Below are 17,502 nucleotides of genomic sequence, written 5' to 3' on the forward strand. Positions count from 1 at the left end.
TTATAACATTTTTAAAATAATCAGTGAGTATTTTAACATGTATTTATTATAATATAAGAAAATAGTATAAAAATATTGTTTTTATTTTTCTTTTTCAAACTTAACTTACTTTCATGGTAACAAAGGTGAACCCTCGAAATTGTCTAAATAAATAATTAAATAAAAAAATCTATATCTTCAAATTGGCTGCACCAAATTCATCAGGCGTCGGGTCATTTTGAATAATCTCTGAGACTTCTTTCAATGCTGGGTGACTCATGCCCCCTAATAACTTCAATAAAACATTTTCAGCGGTAGTCACAAAACAACCCATCGTTTGGAATCGCTGAAAATAAAATAATAATACACATACAGAAGAGATAGTAACAGAACCAATATATAACATACAATTCTGAATATCCAGACTTAAAAAAAAGTGATGTTAACTTAAGTTTTCAAACATACTGTTTTGTTAACCCTACTCCCTTAAAAGGTTGAAAACAGATCAACATAAACGTTATGTACTATTAATAATATTTTTTTTATTTATTGTGTTTTTGTTACCTCATGGTAAGACATATCGAACATGGCCAGCGAGACAGTGACTACTTTACAAAACATGTTATGTTTTGTTAACCCTACCTTTCTCAGTTTGTCTTTCGAAAACAGATCAACTTTTTTGCTTGAAAAAATTGTTTTACTAGTGGTAGTGGTTTGTGCAAGCTCGTCTGGGTAGGTACCACCCACTCATCAGATATTCTACACGAAAACAGCAGTACCTGGTATTGTTGTGTTCCGGTTTAAAGGGGGAGTGAGCCAGTGTAATTACAGGCACAAGGGACATAACATCTTAGTTCCCAAAGTTGGTGGCGCATTGGTGATGTAAGCGAAGGTCAACATTTCTTACAATGCCAATGTCTATGGGCTTTGGTGACCATTTACCATCAGGTGGCCCAAATGCTCGTCCGCTTTCATATTCTATAAAAAAACTTATACATTAGTACTAAAATATCCATGTTTCGGGACTTCACAAGATTTTATTTTGTGAGACAATGAATTCGCTTTTACAACAGAATCCCAGAAATCGTCAAAAAAATTCAATATTTTTTTTATAAAAACACTTTTGCATTAAGGATATTATTATACCATTAACGACTTTATAGACAAAATCAGGCATTGAGAACGAAACGATCGCCTCTAGGCCGTTTCACAAATAAATTATTTATTTTTGGAAAAGTATTGTAAACATTTTTGTTAAAAAAAAAAAATAGAAAATCCCGCTGAGTTTCATTCGCCAATTTTTTTCAGCTCTGTAGTGTTTATTTCCGAACCGGTGGTAGATATTTGACGGTCAATAAGCAAGTGTGACGCTCCTACCGTTCGGAAATCGGAATTAATAGCGAAATCTTGCCAAGTCTCATATTTTGATACCCGCAACAGATAATAACTGATGCACTAAATTATGAAATATATGCTAAAATAATATTTTTATTTTGTGTTATTCGGGTATTTACGTTCTTACTTATAAAGAAAATCTGAATCATTACCCAGATTTACTGGGTAATGATGCATCAGGGAAGAATAGAAAAACAAGGAACGATAACCTTTTGTTGGATAAATTTGATATCGATATATAAACGTACGCTACGTTTGCCAAGGCATGGTCTCCACTCTAGAACACGTCTACTCCAACCGTTGTCGGTTTTCAAAGGTTGGCAAATGTAGCCTAGGACGCCCTCCGGCTAGGTGGAGTGAGGATATTCACAAAGTGGCTGGCAGCGGATGGAGATTGAGAGTTGAGGATCGAGCTCATTGGCGTGCCATAGAGGCCTATGTCCAGCAGTGGACGACGAAGGGTTGATGATATATGTATGTATGATGTATGTATGTATGTATGATGTATGTATGTATGTATAATGTATGTATGTGTGTATGTTTGATGTATACGTATTTCAGATTATGGCGAAGACGATGCCAATGAAGACTTCGACAAATAATTTGTTTTATCTACAGTACCGAAGTTAATTACAGTAAAATAACCTGAAATACACTTTGTTATTTTCTTAATATGCAACATAAAAGAGAGTACAATATCCTATTAAAAATAGAGACATTATTACATAATATATACATTTTAAAGATAAATTTAACAAGACATTTGTTTTGTTACAGTAACAGCCTGTGAATGTCCCACTGCTGGGCTAAGGCCTCCTTTCCTTTTTTAAGCAGAACGTTTCGAGATTATGCCATCACGCTGCTCCAATGCGGGTTGGTGGAATACACATGTCAGATGGCAGATTTTCGGTGAAATTAGACACGTGCAGGTATCCTCACGATGTTTTCCTTCACCGTCAAGCAGGAGATGAATTATAATCATAAATTAAGCACATGAAAATTCAGTGGTGCTTGCCCGGGTTTGAACCCACGATCATTGGTTAAGATTCAAGCGTTCTTACCACTGGGCCATCTCGACATTTGATTTGTTAGAAGGCATTTAATAATAAGTTGAAACACGGACGCTATCCCCGATTTCAATATAATCAATAAGACAAAACTAAGATAATAAGCGTTGCATTTATTTCCTAAAAGGAAACTTTATTTGATTACCATAAGATCCTTGTTAAAATATATATTCAATAAATATTTTCGACTTTTACTTGACATATTGGACATTTACAATTAATTTTTGTAACTTCTACTCATTCAGATATAGTTAAATTACAATTGAATTCACACATTTAAAATCAAATATATAGAGGAGCAATTTTTCTTTATACCTTTTTTTTCCATACTCTAATAGCCTCGTTGGTCTAGTGGCTAGATATAAGGCCAGTGACCCGGAGGTCCTGGGTTTAATTCCCGGATCGGGCCAATAAAAAAGTTATTGAGTTTTTCTTTCAGAAAATTCTCAGTAGCAGCCCGGGGACTGGAAGTTGGTAATTGGTTGGCGGTGTTTGTGTTTATAATATATCTCACACACACACATTATCCAAATTATATAATTAGAAATTAATTAATTTATTCATTCATTAATTCTGAGGGCGGTTTTTGTTAATATTTAAATTAAATCTTCAAGGCTGTTATTGTGTAACAGGATAACATACATGTGTAAAAAAATTAAAACGAGATTCAAATTAAATTATTCCATTAACACATTTAATTTATAATATAACTATTTAAATTACGTAGCTAATAACTACAACTACAACTATATTTTAATATATGTACATACCTTACATATAAAAAAGAAAAAAATAAATTAAATATTAAATTGATGAATTTAATAATAATACAATTATTATTATACTTTATGAATAAAATTGAAATAAAATAGAAAGGTTTTTTTGCGCATTTTTTTTTGAGGCAATGTATTTTGCAATTTAAAATCCGGAAATCTTGAGTAAGACTTCATTTTTTACGCAATGTAACTGCGTGGTCAGCTGATATGCTCTAAGCATTTTTTAACAGAACTTTTTACAGGCTTTGTGTAAGCCCACCTGGGTAGGTGCCAATCAACAGATATTCTACCGCCAAGTAGCAATACTGAATATACTGTGTTCCAGTTTGAAGGGTGACCGTAACATATTAGTTACCAAGGATGGTGAATCATTGACAATGTAAGAGATATTTAATATTTCTTACAGTATCGATATCTAAAGGCGGTAGTGACCATTTAACTTCATGCCAATTTATCAGTCTGCCTACCTATATCTAACACATGTGGGAGATTTTCATCGGACACATACGGGTTCACGGTGTTTCCCTTCACCGCCGAGAATGGGATGAACTATAAACACAAATTAAGCACATGGAAGTTCAATGGTGCTTGCTTTTGAAGCTGTCTTCGGTTAGGATTCATAATCATTTAATTAACAAAAAATTACCTGTAAAGCAAGTTCTCTATCCATTAACGATTGCGACGATACACCGTCAGCCAATACATGCACATTAATATCTTCATGCAGTAGATCGATCACTGTTTGCTCAACACATACATGGGCCTGGAGTTAAAAGCGCAATATTTAGATATGTTTGTTGTATTAAACACTCGCTACGGCCGAGACATTATACGTGTAAATTTTAGTGTGTCACAGCCTTTAATTCGTATCCATCATTCACAGTACAGAGTAACGCTAACTTTAGGGCATTATACAATTTTTCACTACTAGGACTGCCTAGTAAAAATATCAGGTTTAAAAACCAAGTTATATATCTAGATCTAAAATTAAGGAGATCCTATACACCTAATGCTAAGTTGTAACCTCGTAAGACCATACCAGGTTATTAATTTAGGCTAAGACATCACACACCACTATTGAACATTCGTAGAGATTGTCAATAGATAATAATCTTTGGTATCACATGGCACAATGGTTAACTGTTTCAAATGGAAACTTGTAGATAAGAAAGTTGCTATCTTAACTCATACTTAGCTAAAACAAGACCACCACCTTACATCGTCACCTCAAAACCTCATAAGGAAGCTGGTGTTCCACAAGAATGTGTTTTGGGTACAACACTTTATATAAACTATATAAACAACATGTCTGATCTAACTGAGGTTAATAATGTCACAAACGCTGATGGCATTGCTATAGCAGCTAGTCATAAGCATCCAGATACTAAATACACTCTCAAACAGGCCTCGACTTTACATGATGACAAAAGAAACGAAGGACAAACAGTAATAAAATCTAAACCAGAACAAGTTATTTTCAAGTTTCTTTAGCTTTCTCCTTAGAAACAACTATTTGTGACTATTGAGAATACTTATAAACTTAGATCATAAAGTAACTAACGAGCCGGTTGGCGTGGTTGGTGGATGCTTGCCTTTCACGCCGAAGGTAAAAAAAAAAAAAAAAACAAAAATAGTTTATCAGTTGTCTGGTTTCCATAGAGCAAGCTGTGTACAAGCTTAATTTAGGATCAGATGGCCGTGTGTGAAAAATGGCCCAGGATAATATTATTATTATTATTATTAAAAGATAAAGTAAAATGAGTGTGTTTTCTAAGTTGCTTCATGTCTTTTTTGTAGCAATGCGACACTTCCGTCATGAACTGTACTATCTGAAGTATTGTAGCATAAGACTAACGGAATATTAAAAAATAATATTTACCGCTATACCGAACACCACCGCTGACCCCAAGTTTGGTAGATCCTTTATCAATCTCTCCTTGAGTTCTGTATTATACATGGAGAATGTAGATTTATTATAAACAAGTGCTGCCCCCTCTAGATTTATATCCTTGGTGGTGTGACCAAAGCTTTTCGTATGTTGCTCTGATACATAAACTGGTATTTTCAAGTGTTTTGCCGCTTCTAACTAAAAAAAAAATGAAGAATATCTTAATGATCTCTACATTAAAAAAAATATTTTTATTTTAATCTGTGTTAATATCAAAATCGAATTTGATTTAACATTTGGTCTTTTTAAATATGGAAGTGACAGGAAACAGAATATTCTGTGCATCATAAATATAGTTAGTTATTTAACGAATGTGTATAAGGAAAACAAACTCAATTTATAATTCTTAGTCTTCCGACATGGAATATTTCATCGGATGCAGATTTTCATCTAAGTTTAGTATTATCTGTTCTTGCTCTCTTATATTCTCAAAAGCCACTGATAATATTATTTTTATAGTCCTTTCCACTACATTTGATGTTTGGATGTCAATTTATTAAAATAATTCGATAAAAATCTTGTTTGTATGTGGTGAATTTAAATTATTTCTGGCTGAATTTGGCTCTATTGTCTGTATATTTTATTTTTAATGTGAACATATTTTGTATCATGCTGTTGTTTTCCTTAAATAAAAAACATCATTCTTTGCACCCACATTAATTTGATTGCATTATATTGGCAATTTTTTTTTAATTGGCTGTTTTTCAAGAAAGGCGATAAAACCCTCTTGAAAAACTACAGACCAATCTACCTCCTACGTCACGTGTATAAACTGTTCTCAAGAGTCGTCACGAACCGTCTCGCCAGACGACTTGACGAGTTCCAGCCCCCAGAGCAAGCCGGCTTTCGATCAGGCTACAGCACCGTGGACCACATCCATACAGTTCGGCAGATTATGCAGAAGACCGAAGAGTACAATCAGCCGCTGTGTATGGCATTTATGGACTACGAGAAAGCCTTCGACTCCATCGAAACCTGGGCAGGGCTCGACTCATTGCAGAGATGTCATATCGAGTGGAGATATATCGAGGTACTGAGATGTCTGTACAACACCGCTACAATGACTGTCCACATCCAAGACTGTAAGACGAAGGCGATCCAACTGCGCAGAGGGGTGAGACAGGGGGATGTAATATCCCCGAAACTGTTCACCAACGCGTTGGAAGACGTTTTCAAGACGCTGGATTGGACTGGGCATGGAGTCAATGTAAACGGCGAGTACATCTCACACCTTCGATTTGCCGACGATATCATCATCATAGCAGAGGCGCTGGAACAACTCACCGAAATGCTGCGTAGCCTAGGCGAGTCTTCCCGGTGTGTCGGTCTCGGTATAAACTTGGACAAGACCAAGGTCATGTTCAATAGGCATGTCGTGCCGGGACCGATATACGTCGAGGGGAAACCTCTCGAAGTTGTTAGTGAATATACCTACCTAGGACAGATTATACAAGTCGGTAGGAACAACTTCGAGAAGGAAGCCGATCGAAGAATTCGCTTGGGATGGGCAGCATTTGGCAACCTTCGTCAAGTCCTCAAGTCGTCTATACCGCAATGTTTGAAGACGAAAGTCTTCAACCAAAGCGTCTTACCTGCCATGACATACGGTGCCGAAACGTGGACACTAACTGCGGGACTAGTCCACAAATTCAAAGTCGCTCAGCGTGCTATGGAGCGAGCTATGCTCGGAGTATCTTTGAAGGATAAGATCAGAAATGAGATTATCCGGAAAAGAACCGGAGTCACCGACATAGCTTGCAAAATTAGCACGCTGAAGTGGCAGTGGGCTGGTCACGTATGTCGTAGGACCGATGGCCGTTGGAGCAGACGAGTCCTAGAGTGGAGACCGCGAATAGGCAAGCGCAGCGTAGGGCGCCCTCCAGCCAGGTGGACCGACGACCTTAAGAAGGTGGCGGGCACCAAATGGATGCGAGAGCGTAGGACAGGGAGCTTTGGCGCACCTTGGGAGAGGCCTATGTTCAGCAGTGGACAACGATTGGCTGTTGATTGATATTGGCAATACTACGGTGGAAGTTTAAGTACTGTGCTCTGCTAATTTTTATTTAACACATATCTAGGCTTTAGTTTTTATATTTTTAAAATGTATACTAACCCATACTTTAACATAGATTCATCTACGTTTTCACCATTTTGTGTAAAGCAGTAAATTGATATTGTTTTGTGTTTAATAATAATAAACACAATGCATAGACACTGCCAACAGAAAAGAAAATTTTTATTCAACAGCAAATATTTATAGTCTAATACTACAAAATCAAAATGTTATGTCGCCGCACTAACTAGATACATTTATCAAAAACACATTGGTGGATGGGTTATTAATGTCTTATTATATTTATTATGCTATTAAGATATAAAAGTACAAGATGCAATTATTATTCTTTTTTCTACTTAAAAGTTTTTTGAAGTTAGCATAAAATAACAGTGTTCATTTATTTATTGGTTTAATAAAACTAGATTTTGTACTCAAATCTGTATCGGTTTTGCAATTCTTACAGCAGTGAACTTGGGCTGAATGAGTGTCATTGATTTAAATAATTTCAATTGTTTGAATCTAACTTTAAATATATTTTTTTAAACAATATTCAAATACAGAATTTCAAAGACTCAAGCTGCTGAAGGACGAAAACGATTTTCTTATAATCGTATAATATTCATAAATAAATTAGAAAACGATTAGATCCTTATCAATTGTTTTCACAAAAAATAAAGATAATTTTGACTGATTTACATAATAATGATAGACAAACAATTATTTTATACATTACCATTTTATTTGCGACTGCTACAACTTCTCCAAAATGTTTAATTTGAGGTCTAAACTTTTCTTGAACGTCGCATAAAAAAAATGCTGTTTTCTTTGCCTCTAAAGCTCCGAGTTTCAATAATTTATGCGACATTTTAATTTAAAAAAATAATAAATGTTTAATTCTTTACGTCTAGTCTTCGATTACATACGTGATTATACTAAGCACATTGTATATATATAAACTACTCAACTCAAAAGAGCAGAATATTCAATGACAATATTATACTTTCAAAGTTTTGCTTTTAAACTTATTTGTAATTAAAATTGACTTTAACTTCACTTTTGACAGGACTAAGAATTGCTAGATCAAAAATATTATTTATTACTGAAACGAGAATGTAATAATAATAACAATATATGAATAATCGAATGTATATTTATCTTAATAATTTTTTTAATTTATAATTGTTATTTTTCTGTTGTCATGGCCACATCATCTCATCAGTTACTTTGGTTACCATAGCAACATTTTTGTACAAAAACGAATTACATTCCGAAATGAGCCGATTCTGATGTCACTCGAATGTGACGCCAGTAATGGTTACAGGCGGGCTTGGTGGACAGTACCGGCTTTAACTGTCGTGGCATGGCATGGCACGGCTTGGCTTGGCTCGTCTCGGCCCATTACCTAAAAATATAAATTGAAAAAAAAACGAACAATATTTTTGTATATAACATTTATTATTATTTCATAATAACAATCGGCTCAAATAAAGTATCAAAATAATTTTTTTTTTATAGAATAGGAAGGTGGACGAGCATATGGGCCACCTGATGGTAAGGGGTCACCAAACGCCCTTAGACATTAGCATTCTAAGAAATGTCAACCATCGCTTGTAGCCAATGCGCCACCAACCTTGGGAACTAAGATTTTATGTCCCTTGTGCCTGTAATTACACTGGCTCGTTCACCCTTCAAACCGGAACACAACAATATCAAGTATTGCTGTTTTGCGGTAGAATATCTGATGAGTGGGTGGTACCTACCCAGACGAGCTTGCACAAAGCCCTACCACCAGTAAATTATTCATTACTACTATTTTTCCTGCCCCTGATCCTGTTGTTGTCTGTGTAATGTAATAATCTATATCATGTCTAGGTAAAGGATTAAGGTATGCTCAACCGAATCTGTTTAGGATACTCGTACTCGTTACAGACTCGTCGTAAGTTCGGGCGACGGTGTCCGGAGAACCAATCGTCACGTAATGGTCACGGCAACCCCACGCGCCCTTTATTACGATCACAGATTTATAACCATTAATCAACGAATATAAACCTTTAATCTGTAATCGTAATTAATGATTTCACATAGTAATCGTTAAGCTGATTACATTTAGCCCAAGTCTGTAAATAAGTTTGTTTGTGTTTGAAATGGGCGCAACAAAAGTCAAGACTGATTAAAAATTTACTTATTGATTAATAAAATAAAATTTTAAAAACAGAAACAAATCGCTTTTAGACCCGACGATTAATCGAATCGTTCTATGTATTTACGCCCTGAACACAAGCATATAATAATTAAATCATTTTATTAATTGCATAATTCTTACATTAGATTTGTTACATAGTAATTTATCATTTTCATATTTAGTATATAGAATGTTAATCAACTTTCACGAGTTAAATCCGGCGAAGCACAATGGTTTGAAATTGCTTAATTTGAGCAAATAATTTATCTCATAGAGAACAAATATACATTTTAATTTATTAAGATAAATAAAACTTATAAATTTATGTTTTTCATGTAGTAACATATATACCTTCAGCGTCATCATCTTGTAATAATGTTATTTCTCGCTAAAGTTTCTTTTGTTAAGTTATATGGATTACTATTCCCGTTAAAATTATATGATCCACCATTTTCCTGATAACAATGACTCAATCGACCACAGATTATTATCGCATGGCATAATGCTTTTGATTACCAATATTATATTTGCAGTATACCTTATGTAGACGCTCTCCTAGAATGTGTTGAATGTCGCATTTTCCCATTTTGGTACTTAGGTAACCACTTTCTATCAGCTATCTATTTCCGAAGTTGGCTGTCATCTAAAAAAAATCGCTGTTTGTAACACAAACAAACACAACTGATTTATTTATATTTTTTATATATATATATATATATATATATATATATATATATATATATATATATTTTTTAACAATTTTTCGAATCCTGTTGTTCTGTGTAATCTTATGAACAAAATCATAATAAAAAATATAATAATAAGTGTTAAAAGTATATATGTTACAATTTTCATCATATGGTACCAAAGTCGGCAATTACCTTAAATATAATAAGTTCAATGGCAACCCACTGAAATAAAACATTTCCAAAATAAATATTTTTTTTTATTAAAATCCTTTAATTAATAAAATCTTAATTATTATAAAACATTAACGAAACAACTTTCGAATAACAATTTCTTTAAAGTTATTTTAATATCACATTATTAATATATATCATTAGAGTATCTCGACAATATTTTTCTTAGCACTAAATATATATACAACTATTTAAAAAAAAAACATATGCAGGCAAAAAAAAAATCTACTTTTTTTAATTTTCAGCCCCAAATTCAGCAGGCGTAGGTTTAGAATTCAACTTTGATATTTGTTTGAAAGCAGGATGATTTTTGTCTTTTAATAACTTGAATAAAACATTCTCAGACGTACCAACAAAACAGCCCAATGATTGGAATCGCTGAAATTACAAAACTATATAATAAATATAAAAATAAAACATACTTGAGCAAAATGTAATTAAATTAACGATTTCGTTTAAAACGTGTAATCATCAATCACGATTACAGATTAACTTTGATTAGTTCTGAAGATGGCGCGCGGGGATACTCTTGGTTACTTACTTGACTCACTCACTCACGTTACTTTTATTATTTTTTTTCGTTATAGTGTAATCGTGATTGATGATTACACGTTATAATCGTAATCATTAATTACATTTTGTACAAGTCTGCAATAAAATTAGTAGTAAAAGTATTATTACATGCAAACAATTAACAATTGAAATGTATGTATTGTAAAATTATATTGAGGTAGTAGCAAGTACATGTTACGAATATATGTAATAAGTTAAAAAGTTGTATTTGTCTATGGAATCATTTTAATGACTTTGATTATATATATTATTTGACAGGTGCCAGATGCCCAGTTACAATGAATAATACATAAATATACCCCACCAAATAAATACCCTACTACATAAATATACTACTGGTGGTAGGGCTTAGTGCTAGCTCGTCTGAGTAGATACCACCCACTCATCAGATATTCTATCGCCAAACAGCAGTACTTGGTGTTGTTGTGTACCGGTTTGAAGGGTGAGTGAGCCAGTGTTGTTACTGGCACAAGGGACATAACATCTTAGTTCCCAAGGTTGGTGGCGCATTAGTGATGTAAGTAATGGTTAACATTTCTTACAGTGGTCACCAACGCCCATAGACATTCTATGGGCGTTGGTGACCACTTACCATCAGGTGGCCCATGTGCTCGTTCACCTACCTATTCTATAAAACAACCCTAAACCAATCGAAGAAGGAGTACACGGAGCTAGTATAAATTTATAGAGTATAAGCTTAGCTTGCATTTTTGCTTGATGAAATATTGCATCAGCCGAGGATGCATCATTAATCAATAAATATTGTCTTAATTATTAGATTTAACTTCGATTTAGAGGTTTGTGTTAATTAAATATGAGTTATAATTGTAATATCTCATTTTAAATATTCATAATCTCAATCAATGATATCACATTAATTCAATGTCAAAGTTGTTATTTTTTTTACTCCTCTTGTGATTGGAATAGAGTCCATCGATACTCAACATTTTCTTTATAAGGGCCACAAAAACGTGTGATTCATGGTGCGACACCAAAGAAAAAATATTTAGGCAATGATTCTTAGGTTTTGGATTGTTATTTTTAACATTTTTATATAATATCCTGACATTTCAAACACTTTACAGTGTTCGTGGTCTCAAGCGGTTGCTTAATTTAAATTATTTAGATGTTAATAAAACCTTTGAAATTTAAAATAGTTAAAAATAAAATAACATTAGGTGAGCCAACCCAAGCCAAGCCCAGCGGGCCGCAGGTTGAGTATCGCTGGAATAGACTATATAAAGGGTATATTTTAGACTAGAGACAATTATGATACAGTATATTTTGATTAAAAAAATTAGTTTAAATGTTTAACTTGATATAACATACATTTATTATAGTTTGGAAGACACGTTTGAGCCAAATGTATCAGCCCCTGGTTCTCTGTTTAATTTAGAGACCATTTTAAATGCAGAATGGTCCTTGTCTTTCAGAAGTTTGAACAACACACTTTCGGCGGTTGTTATAAAACATCCTATGGATTGCATGCGCTGAAATCAAGAACATTTCAAGCATGCATCTAAACGAGATATGGATGAAATTATGTAGAATTAATTTCAATAGAATAAGTTCAAATAGTAATTTCGGATGTGTGTAAAATCGTTTTGACACAATTGTTTCCCATTATCGTCACTAGATGGCGCTGTTTTTACTCCATACAAATTGCAGTTAATTGTGCGAAAACAAAAATACTTACAAAAATAGCATAAATAAGGACAGGACTGAGCGTGAAGGACTGTGTTTTCATACGCACATGTAATAAAGTATATATAATGTAAAACAACGGCTGGATTAATTAGCAAAAGATTTGCTAATGTTAATGAAAGTCAGGTATTTATTAATTCAGTATTCATATAACTAGCATATGTATATTAAGTCTTAAAAATCTCTATTATGATAAGAAATAGAAGACTACAACATGAATAAAAACCAGAAATAATTGTGAAAGACAATTCAGACATTTTAATTGATTCTTTTGAACATATTCTATCGAAATGAAATGTATGTTAATAGGAATTATCTACAACATGTAATGAAATTAATTAAGTATGTTTAAACAAGATTTATAATAATAATTCGTTGGTAGTTTGTCATGAATGACGGTAAGATACAACATGAGATGACATTACCTGTAAAGCAAGTGTTCGATCCATGAGCGACCTTGACGACACCCCATCAGCTAACACATGAACATTGATGTCTTCATTGATTAAGTCAATAACTGTTTGCTCTATGCAAACATGTGCCTGAAAATATAAAAACAAATATGTTTTATAAAGTGGCATAGCTATCATAGGGCAAGTAATGTGGGCTCCCTAAGATGAGGGGGCCCTAAGGGTCAACATTTGACATGGTTTATATTTCCATACCAAATTTTACATATTTATATGTGCCAACGTTAATTTTTATTATTATATTTCACTTAACATTTTTATACTTTAGCAACATCTATATATATATATATATATATATTTTTTTGTTATGTTTCCATCTGCAATCAGTCCTTGGACTTTAAGCAGATAGTTGGTGCGATAGTTAACATGATGAGTGAGCCTTTTATCAAGAGAACTTCTCGTGTTATGAGGGTGCTACACCCTCTCAGGCAGCTGGAGAACATCATTCCTCTTTAGGTGGCTAATATATTTTTGGCTTTTAAGCTGGGTTGCCAATTGATATACATACATCTATATAAATATTGATTTACTTGCAACACTGCACTGGGGCCAGGGACCTTTGTCCAAAAGTCACAATTAAATATTTATTAACAATTAAAAGTTTTTATTAGTAAAACTAACACTTCCAGCTTACATACCTTATATAAAATAAAAAAATGGCTAGAAGCTCGTAAATAGCCATATTAATTGAGAATGGGTTAGTTATTTTGAAATGACCGAGAAATACTACAATTAGTATTGTATAAATAATGGTAGTTCTAAATGAACAAGCAAATATATTCACCTCAATACCAAACAATACCACGGATCCCAAGTTCGGTACATCCTTCTTCAGCCTATCTTTAAGTTCTTGGCTGTACATAGAGAATGTTGTCTTATCATATACAAGGGCCGCTCCGTCGATATTTATATCCTTGGTAGTGTGACCTAAGCCTTTTGGATACTGCTCCGACACATATACTGGTATATTGAAGTGTTTTGCCGCTTCTATCTGACATTTACAATTTTTAAGCTTTAATAATTTGACATTTTTTCGTACTTAATTCTATTCTATTTTGAATGAAAGAAGGGTTTGATGTTAAATTTATAATTACCAATATTATAAGAAACCAAAATAAGAAATCTTCTTTTAATTATTCTTTAACCTAGAAGAATAAAAAGATGAAAAATAATCTAAAGATTTTTACATATACTTGTCTCCACCCCACTTCCTGAGAATGCTTTAGATATTTTGTTGGTGAGTGACAGAACCAAATCGGCCCATATTCATTAGACTAAGGCAGAGTAGGTATCAATGTCAATTAATAAGGGGAAGGCCCCTGTAACCCCTCCCCTTTAATTCAACACTATTTTAGTCTAAAATGATAGGAAATGATAGTTCAGAGGTGACTAAACCTCAAAACTTTAATCATGAATATATCGAGTTGCGAATTTCTAAGGCCAACCCATTTTTTTTTTTTTTTTTGATAATAATTAAATACATATCAATTTTTTTTTTACAAGTATGTTTACTTTAAAAATATATTGAGGTTATAAAAGATATATTATTTTTTAAATTATTTATTCTAAGAGTAGCTAGCCGGCATGTTTTATTACGTAACATCAGAATAAAATACATACCATTTTATTTGCGACTCTCACTACTTCTCCAAAGTGTTTGATATGGGGCTTAAATGTTTCTTGTATGTCACACAGCAAAAATGCTGTTTTTTGTGCCTCCAAAGCTCCAAGTCTCAACAAATTACGTGCCATTTTATAATAAAAAAACAATGTTTATTTCTAGCTAAGGTCTTATCAAATTATTCGTATTACGAGATTACGAATGTCACTTTAAATCACTATGGTCAGGATACTTAACATTAAAAACAAAGTTCACTCAACATTCATTCTCAATTTTTCACTGTAAACTTCAAAATTCAAATGACAAAACATGAATGTTACCAGATTTAAATTAAAAAAATCTTTCAAAATCAAATATGTTATAAATGTTAAATGAATATTTTGTGTATTTATAATAAAATTAATAGTAATATTAAGTAAAATAAATAAAAATACCTGCATTAAATATATATTTAATGTAACTTATCTTATATTAATTTTTTATAATTCATAATAGTTTTCTTTTGGCATTTCGCCAATAATACAAGTGGCATGAAATTTCTACCTAATGTTGTAAGCAAAAAGGATAGTCATTATTAAAGTTTATTTAGTCAATATTTATATATGTATTTCATAATTGAAAAAGTAATAGCGATAGACATTACGGCAAAAAAATGTTAGGTTTCATATAATCATGATTTCATACTTTTAGTACAAATTTTATTTATAAATTTTAATGGGTCAAACATTATTTTGCAGTGCACTGTAGCAGTGACTGTCACATTGCTGATATTCGATTAAGGTATCTTTTTCTTCTTTTAAAAAGAAGGTTTGAAGCTTCCGCTGTTCCAATGCGAGTTTATAGATAGGCAGATTGTAGATTGACATATTTTCGTTCCACACATTTTTTTACTCACCAAGTTTCTACACTGCCAAACATGAAATAAATATTATTAACACGAATTACGATCATAAAAATGTTACCTTTGATTATGTTTGACGTTTCCTCAAAATATCATTCTTATACATAAAGCTGTATCATATATATTTTGGTGGAGAAAGAACTATATACTAAATAATAGCAAGATAATTCCCAAGATGTGTTGGCGTCAGGCAGGCGGCCCAATCCGGTCATAACAAGACTATTCCTTATTATGAGTGCCTCGTTGGTGTAGTGGCTTGATATAAGGCCGCTGACCCGGAGGTCCTGGGTTCAAATCCCAGGTCGGGTCAATAAAAAGTTATTGGGTTTTTCTGTTAAAAAATGTCTGTATATATATATGTCTGTATATACTACTGAGAGTAGTAGTCCGGATTTGGAAGTGTGGTCATTCCCGTGCCTCGGAAAGCACGCTGGTCCTGCACCTGAACTCTTTCCGGTCGTGTCGGATTGCCGTCAAATCGGATTATGAGAGTTAGGGAATAGAGAGTGCACCTGTGTTTGCGCACACACTTGTGCACTATAATATCTCCTGCGTAGTTGGCTAATCTCTCTTGAGATTAGCCGCCGTGGCAAAAATCGGTCTGGAGGATATTATTACTTATTATTATTTTTGTGATATTATTATGTATAATTATTTATGGGAACGATTGACAGAAACGCTATATTTAAGACACGGTTTGTTTTTCTACCGAGGGTAGAACTGTTGTCTATGAGGAGATTTCAAAACGTTTCGTAAATTTCGAGTTACATTTATATTATGAGATATAGGAATAATTTAACTCGTTATATATAACTCAAAAATTATCGGTTATTGATGTACAATAATGATTAATTAAATATAGGAAACCTGGCATTATTAGTATCGTAAATACATTGCAACTATAGAATACATGTATTCTACTCCTGGCAGAATCACACAGCAATTTGGCTTAAAAAAGATATTGCAATATTTTTTTAACAGGAGTAATTTTCTGTATCTGAAGTTATTATATTAATATATTTGAAGTAGCTTTTGTTGCTTATTATTACAAATAACAATAATGAATTAAAGTAGTCGAGGTTTGGTCAACTTTAAAAAAATATATCATAATATTAGTTAAAAATAACATAAAGCATGGCAATAAAAATAGCAATTGACACACTGTAACTTGCGCCTTCTTTTGTTTTTTTAGGCAAGTGACAATCATAAAAATACACTTGGGCTCAAGTGTATTAAATATACAGTATTTTAGATTTATTATTTATTTATTTAATAGGACCACTAACAATATACATATTAAATGATGGCATACATAACACCCAAAGAGAAAAAATCAACTTCTGATATGTATATCGACTACAAGTGTATACAACATTCACAAAGTATCGCGTCACATAAAATAAAGTAAAAAATAATTATTATTGACCTATGCTTTCTTCATTAACGCAATATTTAAAAAAAAACATCAAAAAATAAAATAAAACTACAACAGGATCTCAACGCACTATTTTGATGACGGACTCGCTGACAAAAAATAATCCATGAGCTTTTTTTTAAAAGTAATGAAGCTGTCATGAAAGATGTCAATGCCATGTATAACTTTTGTCAAATCATTATGTCGAGCACATATGCGCACTATCGGAGCCAGCTTTCCAAGACGTTTTCTTGGTGGGGGCATGGAAGATCGTTACCCACTAAAGCTCCTGTGATGGTCGTATTTGATACGGATCCAACAGTTCACACGGCCTTTTTAATATAAAACACCGCGGCCCTTCCCATGCTGAGCACATGAAAGCTCATTGCTGCTTGCTCGGGCGACTTGCTGAACCCGCAATATTCGGCAAAATTGTTGCTGTCTAATCGGTGGTCCATATCGGCTCAGTGGCTCGAAGAAAAGCACATTAAACTTT

At 33.1% G+C, this 17,502-nt stretch overlaps 2 protein-coding genes across 3 annotated transcripts; both read right to left on the reverse strand.

Annotated features, from left to right (window-relative positions):
* Positions 1-20: 20 nt before the first annotated feature.
* On the reverse strand, positions 21-8,228 carry LOC126779142 (isochorismatase domain-containing protein 1-like). The gene is made up of 4 exons (XM_050503004.1): positions 7,955-8,228; positions 5,097-5,303; positions 3,864-3,980; positions 21-325 (listed from the first exon to the last, which is right to left on the reverse strand). The coding sequence occupies exons 1-4, from the start codon at positions 8,084-8,086 to the stop codon at positions 170-172; spliced, it is 612 nt and encodes a 203-aa protein (XP_050358961.1). The 5' UTR covers positions 8,087-8,228; the 3' UTR covers positions 21-169.
* Positions 8,229-10,333: 2,105 nt separating this feature from the next.
* Positions 10,334-14,971, reverse strand: LOC126779140 (isochorismatase domain-containing protein 1-like). Of its 2 annotated transcripts, XM_050502999.1 has the most exons (5): positions 14,691-14,971; positions 13,855-14,061; positions 13,026-13,142; positions 12,226-12,386; positions 10,553-10,701 (listed from the first exon to the last, which is right to left on the reverse strand). In XM_050502999.1, the coding sequence occupies exons 1-4, from the start codon at positions 14,820-14,822 to the stop codon at positions 12,231-12,233; spliced, it is 612 nt and encodes a 203-aa protein (XP_050358956.1). In that variant the 5' UTR covers positions 14,823-14,971; the 3' UTR covers positions 10,553-10,701; positions 12,226-12,230. The 2 variants fall into 2 exon arrangements, with proteins under 2 accessions (XP_050358957.1, XP_050358956.1); XM_050503000.1 differs by lacking the exon at positions 12,226-12,386 and having other exon boundaries at positions 10,334-10,701.
* Positions 14,972-17,502: the final 2,531 nt, after the last annotated feature.

Source organism: Nymphalis io, chromosome 28 (genome assembly GCF_905147045.1).
Source record: "Nymphalis io chromosome 28, ilAglIoxx1.1, whole genome shotgun sequence".
Taxonomy (NCBI): Eukaryota; Metazoa; Arthropoda; class Insecta; order Lepidoptera; family Nymphalidae; genus Nymphalis; species Nymphalis io.

Coding starts and splice junctions, on each gene's coding strand:
- LOC126779142 (XM_050503004.1), bottom strand. CDS start 8,086: ATGTCGCATAAATTATTGAAACTCGGAGCTTTAGAGGCAAAGAAAACA. Junction 5,304..7,954: donor TAGCAGTCGCAAATAAAATG/GTAATGTATAAA, acceptor TTTTTTTTTTAG/TTAGAAGCGGCAAAACACTT. Junction 326..3,863: donor ATAGAGAACTTGCTTTACAG/GTAATTTTTTGT, acceptor TTTTATTTTCAG/CGATTCCAAACGATGGGTTG.
- LOC126779140 (XM_050502999.1), bottom strand. CDS start 14,822: ATGGCACGTAATTTGTTGAGACTTGGAGCTTTGGAGGCACAAAAAACA. Junction 14,062..14,690: donor TGAGAGTCGCAAATAAAATG/GTATGTATTTTA, acceptor TGTAAATGTCAG/ATAGAAGCGGCAAAACACTT. Junction 13,143..13,854: donor TGGTATTGTTTGGTATTGAG/GTGAATATATTT, acceptor TTATATTTTCAG/GCACATGTTTGCATAGAGCA.